The sequence below is a fragment of the Lissotriton helveticus genome, chromosome 1_2 (assembly GCF_964261635.1).
Source record: "Lissotriton helveticus chromosome 1_2, aLisHel1.1, whole genome shotgun sequence".
Classification (NCBI taxonomy): Eukaryota; Metazoa; Chordata; class Amphibia; order Caudata; family Salamandridae; genus Lissotriton; species Lissotriton helveticus.
The window spans coordinates 246488519-246515729 of NC_136058.1; the positions used below are offsets into that span (position 1 = coordinate 246488519).

The 27211-nt window shown below is 47.4% G+C and overlaps 1 protein-coding gene across 1 annotated transcript in view; it reads right to left on the reverse strand.

Annotated features, from left to right (window-relative positions):
* The window catches only part of LOC144800392 (vitamin D3 hydroxylase-associated protein-like), a 726480-nt gene that overhangs the window by 145758 nt on the left and 553511 nt on the right, over positions 1-27211 (reverse strand). Inside the window, exon 10 of the mRNA XM_078671678.1 lies at positions 25272-25371. Coding sequence (XP_078527804.1) covers positions 25272-25371 — 100 coding nt within the window. The remainder of the gene's footprint in view (positions 1-25271; positions 25372-27211) is intronic.

Consider the following 27211-nt stretch of genomic DNA (forward strand, 5'->3'; position numbering starts at 1 on the left):
AATGCTGGCTCCACCTCCTACTGGGTGGCTGACAACCCTACCCCTATCTGAAAGGGAAGGAGAAGCCAGGAAAACAAAGTGCTCAAGGAACACCCATAACTGGTTCAGACCGGGCTCAGATCCCTCCTGCACAAAGGGAAAGACTTTTAGAGGTATAAGTACAGGACCACTGACTACAGAAAATTAGATCATCCTGGAATCAAGAAGGAACCTCCGACCTGCTGTTGCTTTGCTGCCAAGGAGAGGCATAGGACTTTGCTGGTGTGCTGTGTCCCCTGTCTTGTAGGAATCTCCAAGGGCCTGAGAAGAGCTGGCTCCCTGTTTTTGAAGTCCCAGTAACAAAAGGACTTCACCCCCAGCTTCCCTGAACTCTGCTGAGAGAGTTCTGTCCTTCCTAAAGTGCTTGGGCCAGTTGTGGTGCCTCTGGAAGTTGCACCTGTGTTGGGAAGCTGGAAACCAAGCTTTTAAAAACTTTCTGCAAGTTTTGGCGCATCGCTCGCTTGCGGAGCGCATCCCCGACAGTGAGAGGAAATTCCCGCAGCTACGAAGGCCGAGATCGTTGCCGCGCTTGTTGCCGCTGCTAGAGCAGTCGCATCCTTAGTTTACGGGACGCACCAGACCGGTGCGGGAAGATTACCATCACTGCGAGTGTCATCGCAGAGCCTGTCGTCGCAGGGTGAGATCGCCTCACCGCTTGCTTGCGGACCGCATCACGTCGATGCGAGTGTCCTCGCAGAAACCATCGCATCGAGGAGCTGCAAGAGGAAGATCACCGCTGGTCCGCGCATCGTCGCCCCGGAGATCGTCGCAGCACCTACAAATCATCGCATCGTGCCTTTGCGAGAGAAAAACTTCCTACGGAACCTACCCACCAGAATCCATACAAGTCATCGCCTTCCTCCCCATACAGACCGGATTCGTCGCAACCCACCCGCTGCTGCAGCGGGGTTGTCGCATCGCCTCCCCAGGGTCTTGTTTTCCACCGCATCAGCTTCTGCTTTGGAACTTTGTCGCATTTAAAAGGTACTGTTGGCAAAACGTGACGCAACTGTGAACTTTTCAAGCAACTGTGGATTATTTTTATCGCCTACACTGGAACCAGTGACCCTTATACTGTTTGGGGATATTAAATATTCTGGGCATGTCCGAGAGGTCTCTCCACTTCTGACTGAGTGCATGTCCCACTTTAGGATTTACTATTGGGGCATCAGTTTCTCAACACTAGTACACAGGGAAAGCCTTGACCGAGGTGACTGATGCTCTTTCGAAACTTGCTGCATTCACTAAAGTTACCATAATCCCATGGTAGGTGTGCAGATGTCCGTATACCTTTTGTGTTGTGCACAGTATCATATACCATGTGTTAGAAGTACAGGTTGATGCTCCTTGTATGTTTATGCCATGGCCCCATGATTTCTGTACTACGGAGACATATGGTCATTTATGTGTTTTCATTCTAACCTAACTGCTGCATTTTCAAACTTGATGGTATCATATGTGTTGTTGTATGCCGTGCAATGACAGGATAATGAGTATGATTTAAGGACCTGCATAATATGTATAGTGATGGTGTTTTTATGACAAGTGCAACATAGAAGTCTTTACTTTATTACACTAACTATGAGATTATGACAATTGGCTAGTTAGCAAAGTGATTATTGGTTCATGCTGTTTTGGTCTATGTGCTATATACAATATATGAGGTATTTTTATATAATATTTAGGCTGTGGGGTTTTAGGTTTAAACCTATAATAACTGATAAAACCCCACTGAAAGAAAAATAGCCCTCACCGGTGAAAACGTATAAACACTGAAAAAACACCTGCACAACCACAAACTAAATGCCATTCAAAGAAAGGAAAAAGAAAGTGAAAGAGTCATTTTGTTCTTACTGAAGGCGTCAATAAAATGTAACTTTGTTATACAAGCTAGCAGTAAGAAAGACTGGCTAACATTATTCTGCTTGAGTTTTGTTCTTTAGGGATGCCACCAAAATATTGTTTCTTCTACCTTTTACTTTTTTTTCAGTTTTATGGCCTTTGGTCTAAAGATGCAGGGTTTGGTTTCATGTTTTAGGTCTAGTTTAATTATTTTATAAACTGTAAAGAATCAGGACATATCAAACTCATATTTGATATTTTGGCTGCATTTGATTCTTTCACTGATAGGTAAAATGGCTAGTTTCATAAAAATCTTTCCTAATATGTGTCATCACATTTACCCACAGAGAATGGGTAAAAACCCTTAATACATCAGACCATAGTTTCTAGTGGGTCAGTATTGATAGTAGGTGAATTGCCAACACCTCAGGCTTTAAACATTAAATGCAAGGTATAGTGACAAGTATATATATCACCAAGCATCTGGGATAGTGGTGAAAACGTGACACCAGACTTTTGGAAAACATGGAACGCAGTGTCACTTGTTATGCTCTGAAAAAAAGGTTCTTTCCAAGTTCAACAAAGATTGGAGTGATATTGTTTGTATTTGCAGTAATTCAGCTACGTATATAAAAAATGTGTGTGATGACCTGTCAAAATTGATACCCGAGCTGAAGTGATTCCCTGTAGGAGATCCTTGCCACTTGTTAGATGGTATGCTGAAAGCATCTTTACAATCTTCAGAGTAAATGAGGGATGCTATTGACTTTTTAGTCCATTCTGGTGCACTGTTTTCTAATGCCCAGGAACTAAAACGCAAATATTTATAATTTCGTGCTTTATGTGGCATCAAAGAAAGAGTCATCCCAACTGTGTCCCTTAGCTGACGGTTCTCAGCCCAAGAAGCTATGAATGCTGAGAAGGCCTTTTCACAGAAGTTTACATGGGACGGAAAGCGCGAGCGCACATGACCAAAGACTCACTGAAGAAGTATTGTATGGTGTACTACAATAAGATTAATTTGCAAAAATCTCTTTGGACCTCATATGAACAAAAGTTACTTACCTGTAAACTGTGTTTCTCCAGTATTGGTGACTTTCATAGATTCACATGCTTGAATATCCCCCGTCGTCGAAGTGGCACTAACAAATAAAGTGAGTCATTTGCTTAGGATGAAGCGAAATTGCCTCTCTGTGATTAGATCTGATAATGTTTATTTAAGAAGGTGTTTGTCTGATTAATCTGCCTTTGATTATATTCTGTGTATGTTGTGCTCAACTCAGTTGGCTAAAAGCATCCTCCCATCTGCTAGTACAACCATGGGATCAATCCTGCATCCGTCTGCAAGTACAACTATGGGATCGAACATGCATCCTTCTATTTAGTTTGGCATGGTAATGATACTTTTACACTTACTGACACAATTTAAATGTAGTCAACTGAATGAGCTTTTGTATTGCAACAGGCTTATGCTCTGCTACAGAAAAAATACCTCCTATCTCTACTAGTGTTGCTGCTAAAACATTTAACTGTGAGAGCTATAACTTCAATTTGATGGGTCCAACTGACAGTCTTCCTGACATGTTGCTAGAAGAAAACGTATATTCTGTAAATATAGTTGACCCCATAGACAGCGGGCAAATTGTTCTACCACAGATAATATAGTTCTTCCTTCTACTGATGAAGTTGATAAAAAATCCCCCTGTGGTAACCATAGGGTAATCTTACAGGGCACAGATTATGGCACCATTAGCACACTGACAGAAAAATCCCTCTGCCCTCCAAGCACAGATGATCTTATGGTTGGTAGAAATCTCTCTTTTAGCTTCATTCTGCTATCCTGGAATTTGGCTGGTATAAAGCTACAATTAGTAGATTCGGAATGGATGTCATACAGTGGTGGTTGTGATGTTTGCATGTTCCAAGAGTCATGGGCCACTGATAAAGGGTATATAAATGGTTCACTACATTTAGTGTGGAAGAGAAACCAGGTATAGCAATTAGGGGTCTATTAATTTGAATTAAGAATTACCTTTTTTGGTCCCAGACCTTATTGCAGAGTGACTGTCCTGATTTGATATGGATTTGTGGAACTCCTACCTCAGGCATCCATTTGCCACTTATAAATGTCTATGTGAGTTCAACTATGGCTAATAATGAATCATGGCTAATAATGAATCGTCTACTTTATCTCTCCTGGAAGAGGACTTAGAAACTTTACATCTGAATACAAAAATAGTACTAGCAGGAGACTTCAATACCCCCTATGAACCTTCTTCATATATTAACGAGGTAGCAGATGTGAGGGATGAAATATGGAACATTCCTTCATTAGTAGGAAAGCCTTGGAATCATTTCTCTGCCACCACTCTTAAATTAGCCTCTATAGCGGTTGGCAGAGGACTAAGAGCATGCAATGGGCGAGGGCACCCACATTTAAGAGAGACTCTTATGCTAGTGTTATTGACTACGTCCTCTTAGAAGTGAGATTATGGTAATTCCGGGCCAATATGAAAGTGGATTTGCCCTCAGACAGTGATTACAATTGTTTGATCCTGACTTTATCTGGAGATGCCTTAAAAAGGACAAAAAATGCCTGCCACACTATAGTGCCCGAATCGATTCTAGCCAGTAATGGCCGTTATGTTTCCTGGACAAAATGTTGTATTCATAGATATATTGTCTGGTTGTAAATTATTTATCCAAATATGTGGCATTAAAAGTTGCAGATATCCCTATACTTAATATACATAATTTGCTCTTTAATGAGATGCAGAAGGTTTTTTACAGAGAGGTGGGTCATATGAAACCCAACCAGGCCAAGGAGTTTGAGTGGTATGACAACACGTGCAAACAGGCAAAGCTTTTTCTGAGACTAGTTGTCATGGAGTTTGATAGGACCTCAATTACTGAAGCTAGGAGTAACTACAATTCTTCCTTGAGTTTGGCTAAAAGGAATTGGTCTGAAAATATTTGGCAAGATATGCTTACCTCTGCTAAAGCAAATGATAATCAGTCTTTCTGGCATACAGTAGCACAGTCTCCATCAGAAAATGCGAAAACCTACCACTATCATATCCAACCTCACAGATGGGGATCCAGGTTTTCCAAGCTTTATGCTGCAAAAGATCCTAGTGAGCCATCGCCGAAGTATGATCAGGTGACTGTTGTCCAGACGTGGCGTATAGTTAGCGCATATATTGCTGACCCAGTAATTATAAGCTGCGATGATTCGACTAGAGAAATTGACCTCCTAAAATCAGCTAAGGCCCCCGGTTCTGATAAAATACCAGAGACGTCCACAAAACAGAGCCACTAGCTTGGATAAGTTATATAAACGTACTATCTAATGCAATATCGGCAGGTGGTGAGATCCCTCATTCTTGGAGAAGGGCAGAAAGCATCACGATTTATAAGAAGGGAGATGCCTTTGCCCCTTCCTACTTCCGGCCAATCAGTTTAGTCAACTAGCTACAAAAGATCTTTGCAAGGCAAGTTTTAGATGCTAACAAAATCATGTCCCCACTCCAAGCTGGCTTCCGCCCAAAGACTAGAACTGCTGATCTGATTTTTTACGTTTGCTACGTTATATTAGAAATATGCCCAGTTATCTAAACAAAACTCTTTGTGTCTTTGTAGAGATGCATTCAATCTTATCCCACACCTATGGGGATCCAACTCCTAATTAACATATTTCTAAGGTTCTTTATGGCCAGGGGTATGGAGAAATTATTGTGTATTCAAATAAGGGTCAAAAACGTATTCAATGTCTGTTGCAGCAAGAGAATTAACCCATTGTATCCATCTCGGATGTAGAGCTTTTGCATTTGGAATGCTTGCCTTTGTCACTGCCTCTAAGGCAAGTACAGGTGTAACGACTTTAATGCGTTTACCCAGTGCGAGGGCTCTCTCCTTTGCTACCGCAGTTTGAACCGCTGTCAGAATTTTTTCTGTTGAAGTGAATTTCATTTCAGCTTGTGTGTACAAGTGTGATTTGTAAGCTATTGGTACCTTTTCACCTTCATTAAAGGTTAGGTATGTGAATCCGCATCTCCCTGGGATGATTCGGATTACAAAGTTGCGTACATTGTCGCGTGTTTGTAAGTGTGTTGTTGCCAACATATCTGTTTGTACGGTACACAAAATTTCGGTGTGTTTCTGAGTCCAATTAGTAGGTTTGAAATCAGGTTTGATTAGTTCGTAGAGAGGTTTAACCCTTTCTGCGTAATTCAGAATGTAAGTTCTTCTGAAGTTTAGGAATTCTAGAATTGACTAAGTTTTTCAGCGTTTTTGGAGTTTGGAGCAGCACACATTTTTCTAAAAGGTTTGCTCCCAGGCTTTTGCCTTCACTCGAAAGTTTGTATCCTAAGAATAGGACGTTGAGGTGGACAATTCTTGATTTTTTAAAGTTGAATTCATACCCTTCTGAGGCGAACCCAGGTATTATGGTGTTCACCCTGTTCAAGTGCCTGTCCAAATCATCATCTGTAAGATAGATGTCATCGACATAAGATAATGCCTCATCATCATATGTTTGTAGTAACTCTGTTACTCTGGCTAAAAATAATCCAGGACTGTTCTTGAATCCCTGGGGTAGACGACAGAAGTGTTGTTTTCTCCCCATTATTGAGAATGCGGTCAAGTACCTGCTTTCTGGTGAAGAAACCGTTTGAAATATCTAATGTAGTTTTATATTTCTTCCGAACTATGTTATTCATCAGTGCTGCACTGTGTGAATTTTGTACTGCAAAAGTTTAGCAACAAGAGTTTAAATGTCTGCAATCCAAAACTAGATGATATGTTTTGTCTGGTTTGGAGACAGGAAACCAAGGGGTTTCAATCATCCCTTGGTATTCAAGTTGATCTAAGATCTCTCTGACTTGTTTTTTAGCTTCCTGCTTTACTGGATACTGCCTCTGAGCAGTAGGTTGAGTTTTCAACTGGATTTTATGGAGAGGAGAATCCTCATCCCATCCCACATGATTTTTATATAATGCTGAAGCTTGGGCTACAGACCATTTTCTGGCATATGTGTATTTTTTATGAATAGGAATATGATTTGAGAAGGCTGGCATAATGATCTCTTCGCCATATGGGCACTCCCTGACAAATTCAGGTGGCCAGTCTTTTTTGGGCCAGAAGAATATCATAACCCTTGGATAGTTTTTCCCAAAAGAGTGCTTTTATTTTCCTAGTCATATCCCCCTCTATTCGGAGTGTTACTTCATATAACTTATGGGCTACACTAACCCTGGTGTCAACAGTTTCAACCTGAATGCATTCATTGAGATCCACTGTTTCCAGATGACCTTTCAGGATCCTGCAAGGTATAGTGACCTCTGCTGTGCTGTCCAGCATTGTCGGGCCCACTTCCCGTTCTTGAGTTGTGTCCTCAAGATCCTCTGCATATCTGATTTTAATACTTGCTACCTTCTTTTTGGATAATTGAGATTTCTTATTTTTTGGAACGTGTTCATCGTCTTTGGACTTCAAGCGTTCTTCTTTGTGTTCTGATCGTCCTCTTCTTTCCGATTTCTGTGAGGAAGTCTGAAAGGTACGAGAGGATCGTGTATCAGTATCTTGATATCTATTAGGTTTTCTTAAATTATCCCTATTTCTAAGGTTATATCTCTTTTCAGAGTGCTCCTTTTGAGGAGATCTTCCTCTGGACTGAGAACGCTTCTCTTTAGGAAGTGACTGTCTACTATCCTCCCATTTCTTTTTAGGAGTAGTTAGATTATTTTTGATAAAAAACTTTTTCAGGTTTTTCTGTTAGTTCGGGTTTTACAGGTTTCCCTCCAAAACTATCTCTTCCTAGTTCTTCATAGGATTTTTCAATAATTCTGGCAAGCTCATACGGTTGCTCAGTAATATCGAGTTCTTTTAATTTTTGGTGGATTGTCACGTATGCTGCTTCACCTTTAATGTTAGCTAGGAAAATAGCTGAGACTTATTTGAAATCTTTCAGTAATTTAATACCAAGATTCAAGGCTGTTCTGGTACGTATTCATTTTGAATCTGTCTCAGAAAGTCTGGTATTACCGCCATAGACGGGACACCATGTGTTTTTGTGTAGATTGAAGCAAAGACTGTACCCCAAGTGTCACAGTGGTCTACGTGTGGTGCAATCCCCATTGGTAAACAGATTGTTAAAATCCTGTGTTTCTCATGAGGTGTACGATCGGGAAATACTGCCTCTATTTAAGTAATTTTCTGGGCTAACCAGAATGGAATTTGTTTCCTTTTTGCGGGCCACTTACCGATTACTGACCGTATAGTCTGTGGTGTGATTTTTTTTGTGTTCCCCTGATGAGGGGTGTGCTGTGGAATTCTTATAGCAGTTTGGACTGTTAAAGTCCGCATGACATATTGTACCAATTGTCTATGTATTTTTATTAGTTGTTTTAGCTGAGCAAACAATTCTACATCTGACATTCTTTCAATGTTAGGATGTGGTGTATACCTGGCTAGTACCGGCCATGTTGTTCCTGGTCTACCTAGTGGACCAAGCCTGGTAATGTGATTTTGATGTTGTAGGGCGCCTTTAAACCAGAGCTGATGCTCTTGGTAAGTTAGTGGAATTTCAACGTCCTCGAAAGGAACGTATTCCGTTGGATGTTCCTCCATCTTGTAGAAGTGGAACACATGTGTTGTTGGATTTGCCTGTGGAAAGACAATTCATGAATAGAATAACTCTGTCTGCCGATATTCATTTGCCTCTATGACAAATATAACCGTACCACCTCTCAGTGACAGGCCATTTTCTATAAGCTTTATAGCTATGGTTTTTCTTACGTTTTCCTGGATGATTATAGCATCCACGTCTTCTTCATTAAACCCTGTGGTGTCAAACCTTTGTTGGTTTGCATTTACTGTACTTCCACTGCCCCCGGGTTTATCCTCGTCAGACATTTTGTTGAAAGTTTTGCAGAGCAAGTTTCAAGGAAATAAAGGTAAGGTGCACAATATTTAGGAACACTGTATCCTTCAACATTGAACAAAACCAAAAAACTAATACATAGGATTTTTCGTCCTACTCAGTGTAAGGCAGATATTTTATCCTTTAACCCACTCCAGACGTCTATTGGAGTATTTTACGGTATAAAGGGGTCTCTGTGAAAAGCACAACTGACTTACTCTAGTATCTAGCGCTAAATTAGCGCCTTACCAAACGTTGGGCGCCATGTAGTGTAGTTCCTATATTCCCAATAGGCTCCAGGCATTGGAATAATATATCCTATAGATTAGACGTAGGACTGAGGTCGACTAGGTCTCTATTGAATATAGTAGACTTAATTGTGAGTGCCAGCTAGCTCAGAGGTCACTAAAAACTTTCTCGAATAAACAAGAAGGGATTAGTTTCTGACAACCGCATAAACACAACAACTTTGTTTCCCCAAGATAAAACTGATCAGAGTCGTGGAAACAATAGATAGATATTTCACTCAGTCAATCGTGTATGCTTCATTTCACCAAAGGTGCAGATAAATAGATAGACGGGCATTTTCAATAAAAGGTTTTATTGAACAGTCTTCTTTCTCAAGCATAAGAAATTAACTGCTACAAATGTAAAACTGGTTGTAAAATATAATGCATACAGTGTAAATAGTAGAATAAAATAATACTGTAAGAGCATTGTATGGTTCCTAAACCATAGATAAATACATACATAAATAACAGAGGCTAAAAGTACTCAACTGGTGCCTCTAAAATATGCCTACCCGGGTGTACCTAACCTAAGCTTAGTCCGAGGGAAGAAGTAAGTGAGGTATAGCATAAATGTAGTATTCTTTTGCCCAGAATCTGTCCAAGATTTCTCTTAGGGTCTAATCAGCTTCGTACCTTAGTTTAGAATGAAGAAGGTCAGTCTCGGGAATCGATTTCTCAACAACCCACAAGGGTAGCTTGGAAACACTGGAGCTGGATTTCTTGGCAGGAGAAAAGACAGCGTCTCTCTCAGTGCGCCTGCTGGAGGGATGGCTTCCTTCGGCACTCGCAGTAGCAGGGTGCATCGGGCAAGTAGATAGTCGAACTCCTCCAAACCACTGTGTGTTTGCTAAGGCAAGTGTGGGCATATTTATACCTTGAAGTTGCAGAGTTTGACGTTAAGGTGGACATAATAACATCATTAAAGACTCCCAGTTCTTTGAAAACTTCATGAGTTCTTGGACAAGTCAGTTCTCGGGCAAGGGAGAAGCAGAGTTTTCCAAGAAATCGTTGTAGATTTTTGGAACTAATGGAAGTAGCCCTGCCGTATTTGGACTGCATGGGCTATGCCTAAATATGGTTATGATTTCTATGCCTATATAAAGATATGGTGATTTATACCTATATAAGGGCATGAATCGGGAAATTACAATAGTGTCCTAAAATGGTTTATAACAATCTCACTTCATCAGACCTCACTCTCCTGAATCCCTTCTTCATGTACAGTTTGAGAACAGTTTCCTCTTCTTTGTTTTCTACAAACACATCCATGCCCTGTACCGTACAAAAGTGTTAAACTCCGTGCCTTCCCTTATCCATTTTACGCCATTCAAATTCTGCTGCTCCTCCACCACCCCTTCCATTTCAAGATTTCTACTTTCTAGCACTTGTGCACCACAATCCACAAGTCCTTCCCAACTCTTTAATTAGTCTGTGAAAAATTAACCCACTACTTATAATTATCCAAGTCCAGTTTGCACTTGCATAATAGCTTTACTACCCTGCCGTTTTAGCACCACTATGGATTTTGCAGGCTTCACAAACCTTGCACTTCACACTAGTCAAGTAGTTCAAAGTTTGACCTACAGCAGAATTTTCTCACAAAACAATTTTAGTGACATGTCACACCAAAACAAGTTTTTCTTGAGATTTCTTTTTCTCGAAATCTAAACTCTACAACCTTCGGGGAAGATGTGCAGGTTACAGCTTAAAACATTTTGAAGACAAGAAAAATTCCCTCAATGCAAGAGTGGATTTTTGCAGAGCCAAACTTGGCAACTTTGGGGGGGCGTGGCTTAGCGGGCGATCATGGCGGACGTGGCTTGCTAAAGCTCCCGCCGGCCCGACGATTATCCTTTCATTTCTCCTGGCCCCCGGACCCGAAAAACACATCACGTCTGGGGCGAAGGTGGCAGACGACTTTGGGATACATCCGGTGCCGGGACCGGCGCGCCGGGACCCTTCCAGGCGGCGAGGCGGGCTGGAGCAGCGGGCGGCCTAGTGCCGATCAGACAAGCCGGGGCCTCAATTTTGGCACACCCGGACCGGAGAGCTCGTCCTGGGGTCTGCGGCGCCATTTTCTGACCGTGATCCGGGGCTGCCTGCTGCGGGAGAGCCACCACGGTCTCCCCTGCCCTTCCTCGTAGTGCAAGTGAGGAGGGCTAGTGCCTGGTGAGCGCCTTGGAGAACCTGCGGCCTACCTGGCCTTGGCAGAGCCGGGGCCTCGAGTTTGGCGGCCCCTGCCCGGAGTCACCGACGCTGATCCTTGGACCGGAGGTGCAGGAGCAGAGGAGCCCCGAAAGCCCTGACCGGGGGCCTGAGTGGTGGACATTCACGAGGGGCGACCCTCTTGCAGGTGCGTGTTGCCCGGCCGTCTCTGCTGCCGCCATGACCAGAGGTGGAGGTGGCGCGGCCGCCGCTAAAACGGGACCTATCGACAAATTCACTGGCCCTGGAGGGGGTGCCGGAGGAGGCCAGAATGCTGGACCGGACAATGCAGCGCTGCTGACGGCCATTACGCAGTCCCACGACATGCTAGACGAAAAGATTGGCGCAGTGGGTGCCGATGTGATGCTGTTGCATCAGGACCTTCGCAATGCAGTCGCCCGCATCACCGAAATGGAGACCAGGGTCACGACGGTGGAGGGAGACGTTGGCGCTCTCAAGAAGAGGGTTGCTGAACTGGAACAGACTCAGCGTGGCCTAGCGCTTCGTGTGGAGGACGCTGAAGGACGGACGCGACGGAACAACCTGCGCTTTATTGGCTTTCCGGAGGACTGTGAGAAGGGACATATGGACGCTTTCCTATCCCAGTGGCTGGAGAGCTGGCTGCCCCCGGACGCCCTGTCGCGCTGCTTCGTGGTGGAGCGTGCACACCGCGCCTTAACGCAGAAGCCGCCGACTGGGGAGCGGCCTCGCCCGATCATCGCCCGGATCCTCAACTTCCATGATAGGGACGTCATTCTCCCTGAGGCGCGGCTTAAAGACACTCTACTCTATGATAATCATAAGATCATGATATTCCCGGACTATACCAGACTGGTCCAGCAGCAGAGACATTCCTTCCTAGCGGCCAAGGCCAAGCTGCGCGGCCTGAAAATGCAATACTCGCTGCTCTACCCGGCCCGCCTCCGGGTGATCTTCAACTCTAAGACCCATTTCTTCGATACTCCGGAGGCCGTCTTCAGGTGGACCGACGAGGCGGTCAGACTGCGACCACACGCCCAGCCGGGGTTGTACTCCGGCTCCTCGCGCAGCTCATCTCAGGAGCGGGGTGATCAGCCGGGCAAAGGAAAACGACCTCGCAAGTCCCGCTCGCAACGACGGTCCCTGTCCCGGGACCCCCTTCTGGGGGACACGCAACATGCTACGGACGCATCTGACAAGGACGTCTGATCATCGTTGGCTGGCCAACTACTGAATGCCTTTCTTCTGTGATCTTCCACCGTGGCGGCTGAACTTTGCTCGGTGGGACTAACATTGGCTGGTGCAGTATTACCCTGTTCTTTGGCGGATATATGGGACCCTTGCGGCCTACTGTTTCTTTGTGCTGCACTGCCTTTAGCCTGGCTATGTGTTTGATGGGGGTTCGGGGCACGTTCTATGGGCTGCCTCCTCCTATTGGGACTGGGGGGTGGTTTTTGGGAGTGTGTCTAGTTGGTTGAGGGGGGGCTAGTTGGGATCCATTGGCATGCTTGACTTTCGGCACTATGTTTTGGGCCTGGAGTACCGTATGCCGCGACAGATGCTTCATTGTTTTTTGAGGTATAGGGGTGGGGGAGGGGGGAGCTGGGGTGTGGGGTTTGGGGTTGTGTTATGTGGGGTGCACGTGTTCTTTGTGATCTTTGCAATTGGGGTGTGGGAGGTCTGGGTCGGGTGCTGGGGAGCGCGGGAATTCCCTAATCATGACAATGGCTGATGTTCCAAGTCTAGCGTCTCCTGGCGCTTCCATGCGCATTCTGAGCTGGAATGTTCGGGGGCTCCTGGACAAGATTAAGCGGGGGGCTGTGCTTCGCTGGGCAAAAAGGGACCTTGCAGATGTACTCCTCCTTCAGGAACACACATGTTGGGCTCTAAGGCACTGAGCCTGCAGCGGTTTGGCTTCCACCAAGTGTTCCATGCTGGGTTTACTAGGGGCTCGAGGGGGGTGGCCATTCTGGTCCAAAGACGGTTGGCCTACACTCATGAGCGTCAGTGGCTTGATCCTCAGGGCCGATTTGTGTTTATACAGGGGAAGATCGGTGTAGAGCCTGTGGTGTTTGGTAGTGTGTATGCCCCTCCCCCGCTGCAATGGGCCCTTGCGGAGCGATTGTTTGCCCTGTGGACTGAGCTCCCCCGTTCCCTGGCTGTGATTGGTGGCGATTGGAATGATGTGGTGGACATGGCATTGGACAGGCAGAGGGGACTGGGGGCTGCACCTGTGGCCTCCCCTACACGGTTGAGTGCCATGATTGATGGTCTAGGATGGGTAGATGTTTGGCGACACCTGCATGCAGCGCGGCGGGAGTACACTTATGTTTCGGCTGTGCATGGCTCCCTTTCGCGCCTTGATTGTGTGTTTGTGCCGGGGGCTTTCCTTGACAGAGTGAAAGGGGCGGCGATCCGGCCTCGCGGGCTATCTGACCACTCCCCCGTGGCGGTCCAAATTGATCTTTGTAAGGCGCGCCAACCGTTTAGATGGCGGATGTCTACGTGGCACCTGCAGCGTCCGGACTACTCCCAGCATTTGCGTGGCGCGATTGCCCATTATTGGCAGGACAATCTTACGGTGGGGGTGGACGCGGTGACGGTCTGGGAGGCTATGAAACCCGTCCTGCGGAGTATTGATATTGCCTGGTGCGCTTCTGCCCGTCGGACTTGACAGAGTGGCATTTTTGCCGCTGCGGCGCGAGTGGAGGTGCTGGAGGCGAGACACAGGGAAGCAGCCGATGATATTACACTGCGGCTACTCCTACAGGCGCAGCAGTCTTACTCCTCTGCCTTATTAGACTAGGCTCGCCAAGCGTGGTTGGCTACGCGTAGTAGGGTGTACCAGTGGGGCGATAAGTCTTGCACCATGCTCCACAGGCTTTGTCAGCAGTCCTTGCAGCCAGTCACTCTGCCGGGTTTGGTCGACGACGCCGGGGTAGCGATAACGGATCCTGCGATACTGGCGGCGAGCTTTGCGCACTATTATGGGCGTCAATATGCCTCTCGGGAGGACATGTCCCTGGACGGCATTGGGGGATACCTTGCGGCGTTCCCCCCGCATGCTATCTCGGATGAGGTGCGCGATGCCTTGGATCTCCCCCTGACGGCAGAGGAGTTGGGCGACGCACTGGGTCAGCTCAATGCGGGCAAGGCGCCTGGGCCGAGTGGGTTCCCTAGTGAATTCTATAGGAAGTTTCATCTGCAGCTCGGACCCCACTACAGGCGGGCGCTGGAATTGGCGAGGGAACGTGGCAGCCTCCCCCCGGACTGGCGTCACGCCGAAATTGTAGTATTCCAGAAGCCTGGCAGACCCCCCGATCGCCACGAGTCCTATCGTCCTATATCCCTCATTAACTTCGAGGCTAAGCTCCTGGCCAAGGCGCTCGCGAACCGCCTGCTTCCTCACATCTCGGCCCTTGTCCACCCAGATCAGGCGGGCTTCATGCCGCATAGGGCAACGAGACACAACATTCGGCGGGCGCAGGCCGCGATTGACGCGATCGGGTCTTCGGGGGATCAGGCGGCGCTTCTGCTGGCGGATATTGATAGTGCCTTTGATTCGGTCAGCTGGACCTATCTTTTTGCTCTTCTGCCGCTGCTGAACCTGGGCCCGGTCTTTGTCTCCTATGTTAGGTTGCTTTATACGGATGTCACGGCTTCGGTGCGGGTCTCTGGGGCGGTCTCCGCTCGGTTTTCTGTGACCAGGGGTACACGTCAGGGGTGCCCCCTCTCCCCGTACCTATTTGCACTGGCTATGGAGCCGTTGGCCGCCCGGGTGCGCCGAGATGCACTTTATCGAGGCTTTGTGTGGGGGTCGGACCACTCGGACCACATAGCTTTGTATGCGGATGACGTACTTTTCTTCATGACAGATTTGCAGCGTACGGGCCCCCGTATCCTTGAGTTGATGCAGGAGTTTGGTCAGGCGTCGGGGCTCTTTCTTAATCCGCGTAAGTCGACCCTATGGGTGTTGGGAGGTGACTCGGCCTGCTGTCCGTGGGCTGCGTCCCTTCGGGTGGCTGCCGATGGTGTGAAGTATTTGGGCGTTTTTCTCTCAGCTTCGGCCTCGGTAGCGTGGGATTGGAATGTCCAGCCGGTGTGGGATCGGGTCCAGATGGACGTCAAGACGTGGACGCGTATGCCCCTTAACATTTATGGCCGGTCGGCCATCTTCAAGATGGTGGCCCTACCTCGGCTTCTCTACCAACTGCAGAACCATCCATTTCAGATCGACTCACGGTGGTTCGGCGGTGTTAACTCGGTGCTGGGTCGGTTTCTGTGGACTGGGGGTGCTTCTAGAGCCGCGCTGCGCACGTGCTTTCTCTCTACTTACTGCGGCGGCTTGGCGTCCGCGGATCTACTGTCTTACTATCAAACCTCCCACCTCCTGGTGCTTAACGAGTGGTGGTACGGGGACCGTAGTGATCCGGCCTATGCCCTGGAGCACTCTCTGATGGACGGTGCCTCCCTACACACCTTATTGTATTCGGCCAGACGGAGGAGATTGTTGCCGAGAGTCACTCAGGTGGTCTTCGCGATCTGGCGACAAGCCTTGTATCGTGTGGGTTGGTGGGGTAGGCTAACGGCCGAGACCCCGTTGTGGCGTAATGGCTTGCTTCCGGCGTTGGCTTCCTTATCGGGGTTTGGCGGCTGGGATGCGATCGGGATCTCGTCTCTCGGTCATGTTCTTACTTGCACTACGCTTAAGTCCTTTCAGGACCTCAGTTCTGAATTTAACATGCCCAAATCCCAGTTCTTCCGGTACCTCCAGTTCCGCCACGCCCTTGCCCCTAGCCTAGTGGGCCTAGAGCAACTCCCTGAATTTAGTCCCATTGAGGCGAAACTCTTTATGGGGGACCTGGGTGACAAGAAGGTCTCTCAGATATACCGCTCCCTGGTCACGCACTGTTCCCCTTCCCTGTCGACGTTGAAGGCCTCCTGGGAGAATGATGTCGGCCCCCTGGATGAGGATGACTGGCGTGAGGCTCTTGAATCTCCCCGTGGTACTGCCATAGCCATTCGTCTTCGCTTTATCCAATTCAAATACCTTCACAGGGCGTATTATACTAGGGACCGTCTGTGGCGAGCGGGCCTGATAGCCGCCCCGGAGTGTCTGAGGTGCGGTACTGAAAGGGGGACGCTTTTCCATACCGTGTGGTCCTGTGAGAGACTGACTAGATTCTGGGCTGGGGTTTGGGACTGCCTGTCGGAGGTGTTGGGATGGGACCTGCCCCGGACCCCTAGGCTGGGCCTTCTCCATGTCCTGGAAGGCGTTGGGGGTAACAACTACAAACGACACTTGCTGCTGTTGGGTCTAGTGGTGGCCAAGCGGGACTTGGCGCAGGCCTGGAAGAGCGACCGCCCCCCCCCGCTTGGTGTGTGGAAGGCGGGATTGGACTTTCTTATGGGCCTGGAGCTGCCGGTCTTTGAAGCCCGGGGCTGTCCACGCAAACACTACAAAATATGGAAGCGGTGGGCGGACTACAGGGGCCTGACACGTGACCCCCCGATAGACATTGACGATGTCCCTTCTCCTGATGTGGATCCTGTACCCTAGACTGTTGGCCTACACTGCCATTGCTATTCATCTCATGTTGTTAAGCTGATCACGTGCACCGGGTTAGGGTGGGATAAGGGGTGGGTAGTTGGGGCTGGGGTGGGGGGCGGTTTTTCTGCTTGGGGCTGGGTGGGATGGGGGGGATTGTTGGGGTATGTCATTTTGAAACTCTGGGTTCACTGCCATGCTTTTACACGTGAATCATTGACAGTCTTCTCCTGACTGTGGAGGGCTGTACCGAATTCTGCTTGAACTCTTAATAAAAACGGTTTTGGAAACTTGGCAACTTTGCACACTTACATTTTTAGGTCTCAGCTCGACTGAGCTTGTGCTGTCTCTTCTAAACATGTTGAATATACTTTAAGGGCTTCAGGTTGCCAATAAGCTTTTCATTTGCTGATGGCATTACCGCTCTCATATTCTTTCTCCCCATTTGTCCAGGGCATGCATTTGTCATGCCTCTTCCTGTGTGTAAACCCTCCCCAATGGCATGTACCAATTACACTATATCTCCACTGCTTTTAGTTTAGGATCTGTTTCAATGGTATTTCACGTAAGATATATAACATTCAGAATGCTTTTTTTTTGGTACACGGTCAGAGTTAAGTTTTACACCATTGCTATAACATTTATAACATTGTTTCTTCAAAACCTAACTCCCCCCTTCCCACCCACCCTTTTGTGTCTTAATGTGTCTTTTCTGTGTTCTCATCCGGAGTTTGATAGCCATCAACTTATGTGCAGCTCTATGCGTCTATTTTTTGACACCTTTTCCTATTACCTATTCCGGGGTTAACAGTGAATCACTTCCCTCCACTGCCTCCCTATCTTGGGGATCTCTTAAGTCTGCCATCATCGCGGTACACGCTCCTGCATCCTCCTCAAGTTTTTCATTTTTCCTTATAAACTTCATCCGAACCAATTCTGCTGTCACCCACTCATTCATATTTCTCATCCAGCCAATGATAGACGGTGGGGTCGGGCTGAGCCACAGGATTAACTCCCAAGTACCTCATACCCTCTATTCTCCATGGAAGGCCCACTTCAGGGTATGAGTCAATTGCTTCCTGTGCCATTTTCCCAATTGGGACTAGTATCGATTTACCAGGATTTAAACAGAGACCGAATATCTCTCAGGATTTCCGTAATTCATTTGAAAGGACTGGAACCGCTCTGGCAGGGCGTCATACGTATATCAACATGTCGTCAGCATACAAGGAGACAACATGTGTATCCCCAAGGGAATCCAAAAATCTCCCTATTTTTCCTGAGCATTGTCACTAGGGGCTCCATCGCCACTGCAAACAGCAGCCGCGACAGGGTGCACCCATGTCTTGCTCCTCTGGACAAGATGAATTTTTCAGATACCACCTCCTTAAGTCATTCCCGGGCTTCGGCTATCGGGTTCTTAGATGATAGTTGGACCCATCGGAGGAACCCTGGACTTATCCCCATCTTCTGGCGGACTGCCCATATGTATGTCCACTTACTCAATATCAAGCACAGCCAAGGCAAAATCCTAATTCAAAAATATCAGGGCATGCCATATATAAGCAAGTCTTCTCATGTTGTGCATTTTGTTCCTTCTGGGTGTGAACCAAGTTTGTTCCGGATGTACTAGCTGAGGTAGGAGGAGCAGCAACCTGGTTGCGTGGATCCTGCTCTATATCTTGATGTCTAGATTCAGGAGTGAGAACGGCCTATAAGAGCCAGAAAAAAAAGGATTCTTATCTGTCTTTGATATCATAGATACTAGCTCCTCTTTCATAGAGCCCAGCACTGATCGACTCTCACGTGCCTCATTGTACACCTCAAATAATTTATCATCTATGAGTGGTGCAAATTGCTGATGAAATTCAGCAGGGATACTGTTGCTGCCTGGGCATTTGGCGGTTTTCAGATGTCTGATAAAGGACAGCGATTCCTCCCTAGTTCTGTGGCAGCGAGGGCTTCGGCTTCCTCTGGGTCCACCTGAGGCAGCTCAATATGATTTAGGTAGTCCCATATTACCTATGGGGTTGTCTTCAATTTGCTTTGGCAGGTGGCTGCCAGGTGGGGTGCAGAGTATCTGCAATTGCCCTCTGGGTGCAGACCAACTCCCAGTCTCTGTCCTGTAATTGTAAGATGGGAGACGCAACAACTTCAGATTTTATCAGTTTTGCTAACAGGCCCCCCAATTTATCTCCATTCATATGGAGTCATTGTTGGTATGTTACATATGTATGTTTTTCCAGCCTGCCCCAGGAAGCCATAAGTTCTTCCCGTGCTCTTCTCCAATCCTCCAATGCCAACGGATCCATATGCCGGGTACGACTCCAAGACCCCCAGCCGCTGTTCTTGTACCCAAATGTCCAGGTCTAGCTGTTCTCTAACTCGGTGGGATGTCTTATTGGCAACACTTTGAATCATGACCTTCATGGCCTCCCATTCGGTTGCCCTATTGACACGGTCCCCCAATTTTCATCAAAATAATGGGTAAGGGCTTTCTTGAGGGCAGCTTTGTACGTGGGGATCTTGCAGGGCTTCTGCCCATTGGCGCTATACAAAATCTATAGTCGCCGTACTCCCGATTTGAGGTTCAACATGGGGTGGAGAGTGATCCGACAAGAATCTAGGCAAGTATGATATCCCACCTACCTCCGGGTCAGTCCCGAAGAAATTCAGCAATAATCTAGACGACTGAATGTATTTGTTGCTGGGGTATGACAGGAGAATACACTTTTCATAGGGTTACACATGCACCACTCACTTCTCAGGTGTAAAGCATTTAGAATACCCATTATTACTCTAGTCCTATGATATCCCACCTAGCCCCGGGGTCAGTCCCGAAGAAATACAGCAATAATCTAGACGACTGAATGTATTTGTTGCTGGGGAATGACAGGAGAATACTCTTTTCATAGGATTACACATGCACCACTTATTTCTGAGGTGTAAAGCATTTAGAATATCCATTATTACTCTAGTCGTTCGAGGTTTAGTATGCTCCATGGGGGGTCCCTGTCCAGATGTGCATCTAAGGCACCGTTAAAGTCCCCTAATAAAATGACTTCTGCTCCCACAAATGAGGTGGCTACTTTTATCATTTTCAGAGTTGGGGGCGTAAACATTAATGAGGCATATCTCCTGTCCCTCCTATTTCCCGTACATTATAACGTATTGTTCCTAGGGATCTGTTATATGTTTTTTGTATTGAAATGGTACCCCAGGGCTACCCACACCAGTGTCCACCTAGCAAAGCCAGATTAGGAAGTGGCATACATCTGGCCTCTCCATCACCATCAAACACATGAAATTGTGTCCCCCCATACATGCGTTTCTTGCAGACATGCAATAGCCACTCTATAACGTTTTAAATATTCTAGTACCCTTCATCTCTTCTGATAATTTGCCATACCCCGTGCATTCCCTGTTATAATTTTCAGCTCTTGTACTCCCATTTTTGCAGGTATCCCTCCCAAGCATCGTGATGTCTGCACTTCTTGTGGCTACTCCCTCCCTCCCCTAACTCTTTTATTGTTTCCCAGAGTCAAACATTAGACACCTTAACTTTGACTGATACATGTATCCCCAAACAAACGTGACAACCAAACTCGCTGTGCTCCCCCTCCCACTGGGCATTCTTGTAAGTCTCACCACCACATTTGATATGAGATATCGGCCTTCAAGGATACCCTATTCGACCCTCTTCTCCAAATTGGAGTCTAAACTTATTGTGCTATACAGCAGGCAAGAGGCAGATTATTTTCAAAAGTTTCTTCTCTTTTCAAAAGTTTTTTGTTTGGAACTAAGCCTATTGCGTGCTGTGCTAGTGACCCAGTCACCAAAGAGGGTGCAGGGTTAGAACCTACTGCTCACTCCATGGGGACAGGACCCTTGTAGGGGAGTGTTCCTTCCCCAGGACAGCTCAGCTTATGAATCATATATCTCTATTTAGCATATAAGTGCACCATATCCATGTCATTTATGTATCATTGTCTCTCGCAGCCTTACCATAAATTCTGTATGTCCATCAGTCTTGGCCTGTCGCACTGTTCAGTCAACCTGTTTCTCCAGCCCCCAAGTCCAGCCCCATGTCCTGGGTCGCAGTCTCCAGTTCCTGTATTATTTCATTGTCTTATGCCTGCTTGTTCCATCCGGGCCATCTCTCACTCTACCAGGACTACCTCGATGAGATTGTGACTTCTGCCTTTGTTCCTTTCATCAGTCCTGAGGTTTGTCACCTGTTGTACATGACCTAGATGATCCCCTGGACAGGACCAGACAGGTCCCCATTAAATGACTGAAGTCCAATTAATCACTCGCCTCAGTGTCTTATTGAAAGAAAAGAGTGCGTTCAGCAATTACCACTCTCAAATTTGCAGGTAACAACAGGCTGTACTTAATGTTCCTTTGCTCCTGCAGTCGCTGAGTGTAGTCGGGTATATATCGAGATGGGTTGCCCTTCAAATAACAGGCGTTTTTGTGTATGTGGTCTGCTGGATCACATGCTCATCCGGATAGTTTGAGGAACGTGGCGATGAGGTCCTTTGGCGACGCACCCGGTCTTGAGGTGAACAATGATCTATGTGCTCTTTTGATAGTGAAAGGTTTTGAGAGATGTTTTGGGGCTAGTTCTTGCAGGATCCATTCTTCCAGGAAGAGCTACACTGAGGGGCCCTCTGCGCGTTCAGGAAAGCCCACAAATCACAAGTTATTCCTCCTAGATCTCCCTTCAGAGTCTTCTGCTCTTGCATCTAGGTGCACCACTCTTTTCTGTAGGGATAGGACTGTATCTCTGAGGTTACGCACTTCCGTTTGCAACGTATCCACATTTTATTCAGTGGTGGTTACTCTTTCGGCTACCTTCCGTAGGTCACAGCTAAGGAGATTGTCATCTAAGGCCACCGCATCAATGCTGTGAGCCATATATTCATGTGTGGCCTGGATAGCCTGAAGTACGGCTGTTAGAGAGGGGGACTCCTTTTCTTTTTGTGGTTCCCCATTGTCCCCCGCACCCATATTGTCCTCTCGGAGGTCTGGTCCCTGTGGTAGGGGTGTTGTATAATTACATACTTTATTAGCTTGTGCTTTGGCACCTTTTTCCTTTACCATGATGAAAGGTGGTGATACTGGACCTCTACCCTGTCACTTTCATCAAAACTTTATAGCATGGCTCTGGGTCACTCCTCCTAAACTGGTCTCCTATATATGTAGGATATTACAGCATTTCACAATGCCCAGTGTACCAAGTGCTGCATGTTTCTTCTGTCACATCACATGATTATCAATGGTGGGGGCCCAGGGGTGTTGTCAAGCTTTCATCCACCGGACACAAAACCATGTCTCACTATGCGACCCGGAGCCCCCTGTGCCGGCTGTATCTCACTGTCCACTTCAGATGTCCTGTACCCAGGGGCCCTATTCACCACACCTCGGGTGGGGCTAGCGTCCACCTGATCCTCACAATGTGGTCGACCTGCTCATCCCAGGTCCTCAGGTCGCTCCACAGCAGCAGGTCGTCGAGGGTCCCAAGCTCCTCCACGTCAAGAAAACCTCAGGACTGCAGCTCAACTCCAGGCCCGGTCCCCGGTAAAGGATTCTCATGGTTCTAGCCCACTCAAGGTCCTAGCCAGAACCAGATCAATTCAGGGCACAGAAGAGCATATAGCTGCGCGATCCCTGGAGCCAGGTTGTATTTTTGGGAGTAGGAGCCCTGGGCTGTCAGTGCCTGCATGGTCTTCCACTCGCGCTGCAGCACCCGGTCTCTCAGCTTCCCCGCTCGTGAGGCACATGCCGATCACTGCCTCACCGTCCCTCCAGCTCTGGGGGGCGGCCAGTTCATCAGAGGTCACCCCTCACACCATAGTCACTGTATCTAGCAGAACCCAGCCTCCTGCCACTCCTAGGCCACAGATGGCCTCCTCACCTCTCTTTCAGGTGCAGGGCGGCGGCATACCTGCTCCAGCCAAAGAATCCGCCACTGAGGGTGTGACTCGTTCACTGATGTTCCTAGCTTTTCTGACCTCAGCGATTTGCCTGTTCCCACCGGGACTCCAAGTGCCCTCAGTTTGTACCTCTCCGCAACCTGGCACTAACGGGCTCAGCAGTCAGTCTGTTGTTCTACGCCACACGCGATCCAGAGAGGTCGATGCCGCATCCCACCGTATATTTGAATATGGACAGAATTCATTTTGAATTATGTTAAATTATTCTGCAGAATTGGGGATCTACAACAGAGATATCTATTCAGCCATTTTGGCAGACCACGACCCCTCTCAAAGACATTTATTTATATCCATTTGAAATTAATAGAAAACACGCAAACTGTGTGTGTAAAGTCGCTTCTTTTTTAAATCAGATTTTTTTAAAGGTGTCTCAGGTGAGAATATCTTCATTTTGTTTACGACAGACTCTAAATATGATGACTAGAATAAGTTGAAGCAAAAAGTAGAAGTGCTCAGTAGTACACTGGCAATACTTGTTGGTTTGCCATTCCCATGTGGTGTCTTCGTACATAATAGCTGGAATGTTCCTTAAGGTTCCCCTCCCCACTCACTCCATTCCTAAACAAACGAATGTGAAGAATTCACATGCATACATGGTTCACATTTGCTCCCCTTTCCTAATCATAGCAGAGCTGTATTTAAAAAGATAACACAGAAACGCGTTATCTTTTTCAATAGGCCTTTTTTGTGGTGATTATTTTGGCAATAGGATCACAAAAAGTCGAGTGTCTATTCCAAGATTACTAAAAAATACGGATAAGTACTGGTGCGACGGTCGGGTAGCCTTATTGCCTGTTCGTTTCCTTGTTCTCAGAGCAGAGTAGCTTAAGGTGAGAACAAACCATAAGGACGAAGGGGGAGAGACAGGATTAAAACAAAAAATAGGCTGATCCTTCCTTGCATCTTCGGGTCAATTAAAGACCTGCTATGTTCAGAGGAATGGCCCCATGTTTGATCTCACTTCAGCTGTGCATTCCACATTGGCAACACGAATAGCTCTAGCATTGTTGAGACCGATTGGCTTTGCAAATGCTTGTTTAAATATATCCCCACAACAATCATGTTACAGGAACTCAAGGGTGTAGTAATAATTATAGACTGCAAGCAGGCTTTAAGAATTACAGATCATCTTGCCTCAAAGTTACAACACTAGAATGGGTTGTGTTGCTGTTGTTACAAGTGTGTGTGTGTGAAATGTTACCTTTTAATTTAATTGCATTAGCAAACTTTCACCAAAACTTCTTAGCACAATACAACCGTTGATAATTGCTATCACCTGCAGTAATGTGGATGCAACTTATAAAGAACACAGGCATGATTTACTATGTTTCTTGCATATCATAAGACATGGTTGGGAACATAGGTGGAAAGGTAATGAGATCCACATCCTGCCCGAGGAATCCCAGGAAGCTATCCCACCTCAGTGTGCCCGGAATGCTGTAGGGATTCACAGAAATGTTATGCCTCTGATTCTGCTTTCTCATGGATGGACAACTCACACACAGAATGGTAACACATCCGGAACAGATAGGCACTGACCAGGTCATGGGGTTGGGGCAGCACAGGAGTGCCAGCAGGGACTTACCAGGAGGATGCCAGCTTGCTTTTCCTGGCTTCCCTCCAGCCACTTCTTCCTCTCATATCTGCACCGGACCTGGCTGTTTCCACTCCCAGAATCACTGGGAGTTGTTTTAAGGAACAAGCTTCTGGCCAGTTTAAAATGGCAGACAGGAGTAAGGGGTATATTTACAAGCCCCTATTGCCACCTCAATGTCACTTTTAGCGACGTTGGGATGGTGATAGGAGCTCTACCTTAACGTGGCTTAACACCGACTTGTAAATAAGGGCCCCTTTCACGCTACACTTAGCGTGAAAGGGGCGGGCAATGGTTGTTGTGGTGGGCATTCCACCGCAACACCCATGGATTTTGATGCTTCCCCCTATTCACAAGGGCAGGGTAAATAGGAGGCAGCACCAGAAAACCTGGTCTTAAACCAGTGAAACAAAGAGAAATGCTTTATTTGTCCTCGTTTTTGCTGTTTCCATGTATGTGTGCAGCTGTTTGGCAGCAAACATAGAAACAGCAATGTGCAAGAAGGTCCCCCTTCCTGGCACATAAACAATCATTTGACAAAAATGGCGTTTTGCAACTTCTATGTGCGCTGGATTAAGCAGTACACATACGTGCAGATTTTGGTCCTATAAGCTCAAAAAATCCATGTTATTCTCGAAAATGATAGGTAAAAATTGTAAAACATACTATTTATTGATAAACATCGACCCTGATGTCTCAGATGTTATCAGATGTGACAAATACCCTAGCCTTCCCAGGCCCCTCGTGATGACGGCCCATAGACATTCTTTACTGCTCTAAGTAAAAAACTACTCCCATAGTCTAGTCTAAATTGAACCAAATCAATTACCACAGGAATATGAGATTACAAACTTACCCAGGGTTTCAGAAAGAAGGCCATAATTCTCTTGATGAAAACTGGATACCTCAGTAGGGATACTGATTCAATCTGATGCGGGTCCAGAATATTTCCTTTGCTGGAAAGATGCAAATTGATATTGTGAAAGCAGCTGGGTAACGTTTTAAAGTGCTTTTAGTGCATAATAGGATTGCCAATTGTGGTCACAAGTAGTGTTTATGATTAAAATGGGTTTGAGTAAAGCCTAGTTTTCATGATGTGAGCTGTCCAGTGATAGTCCTCTTAACCCACTGGATTTGCACCATACCAGGAGCATTCAGGTAAAAGAGGCAGCATCTTGCCCTGCTTTCTAAGGACCTTTTGTAGGTGGAAACGTTATCACGATGCAGCTGCTACTTGGAGTTACTACTTTGTTAGAAGGTGGTTCTGACACTATGGGCCACCCGGATGTTTCCCTTTTTGAGCACCTAAGTGTTGAGCTTTTACTGTGGGGGAGTCTCATAAGTTGGGATTCACCCACAGTCAACTCAGGATGAAGGAGACTGTAAGGGGATTTTACAGGTGTCCCCCTGCCTTGACCAGGCCACTGTGCAGCAGCTGGAGTAAGGGAGCAAGGGACACCGGGCTGGTTACATGCAGACACCGGTGTACATACGTGTGCACACGTGTATGGTCTGCGCAGGGGACATTCCTAGCGTGCGCAGTCCGGGAGCAGCTACAGAGTGAATGGTGTGGCAGGACTTATGCAGAATTGGGTGGTGACGTGGAATAGAGTCCAAAGTCATATTTGTACTGCTTTTGGGTCATCCTGAAATGTCACATTTCCTTGAGTCAGTCAGTCATAACCAGGCCCTGGCTGAGGGCTGACCTCAGCTGGATGCACTAATAACCGTGCTTCCACAAGCTAAGGCCTCCTCTTTGCGAAGAGAGGATGGGTGGGGCTACAGGCTCATCCATCAGCAGCTATTCCTGGGTGACAGGAACCAGGCTGCACCAAGGAGGGAAGGCAGTGAGGGGGGAAGGGGCTTTTTCAGCGACCATGTGGCCAGAAACCCTGGATGACGCCATTTTGAACCATCCCAAAGGCTGGACAAGAAGGAGGGAGCAGGGGCAGGGAAGTGATGTGTTGTTGTTTGATAGGACAAACAAAGACTTTCTGCCAGACCCCTACTCAACTTTTAATAAGTGCTTGCACAGGAAAAGAAGCTCTCTTTGGGGTGTGGTCTGCTGAGGCAGCAGGTGCTGGAGCCTGGCAATGGGCAGTTGGAAGAAGGAACCCCCTGAACCCAGGGTCCTGAACAGCACCAGGAGAAGAGTCCAGGAACAGTGACAGCAACCTGGGCCTCTGCGCAAGCAGAAGAGAGGTGCGGGGGAGAGACAGGCGAAAGGCTGGTGCAGGGCACCAGTGAAGGCAGCTCCCTGCTGAATACCCACTCTGAGATGCCCCAAGGGCAAAGGATAGTGCTCCCAGTAGCAAGAAGATGTGAAAATGGAGAAAATCGGCAGCCTGGGGGCCGAGATATGCCCCTCAGAAGGTAGGCAACCTTTAACCCTGCTTGGGATCGATGACGAAGCACGTGGGGCTCTGCCACCGGTCACAGTTATGCCACCGGGGTGGGTCAGGTCCCAAGGGCTGCCCCAGTGGGAAGACAGTCGGTGGCGCCGTCCTGCCCCCGTGAAGTTGCCCAGGAAGGGGGCCAGGAGCCCACCCTGCCCCCGGAGATGTGGAAGGAGGTGGGCGAGGGAGCGCCGTTGCACCCAACCCCGTAAAAATCTGCACTGGGGCCAGGGGCCCGGAACCCCATCCCAGGGCCCCAAGAAGGAAAGTCGGGGGAGTGCCGTCAGGCCCCCCCCCCTTGCAAAGTGGTGCACAAGGGACCGGGACACCATTCCTGGGCCCCGAAGAAGGTAAGTCAGGGTGCCATCGCACCCCCATGTGAAGAGGAGGGGTCCGGGAT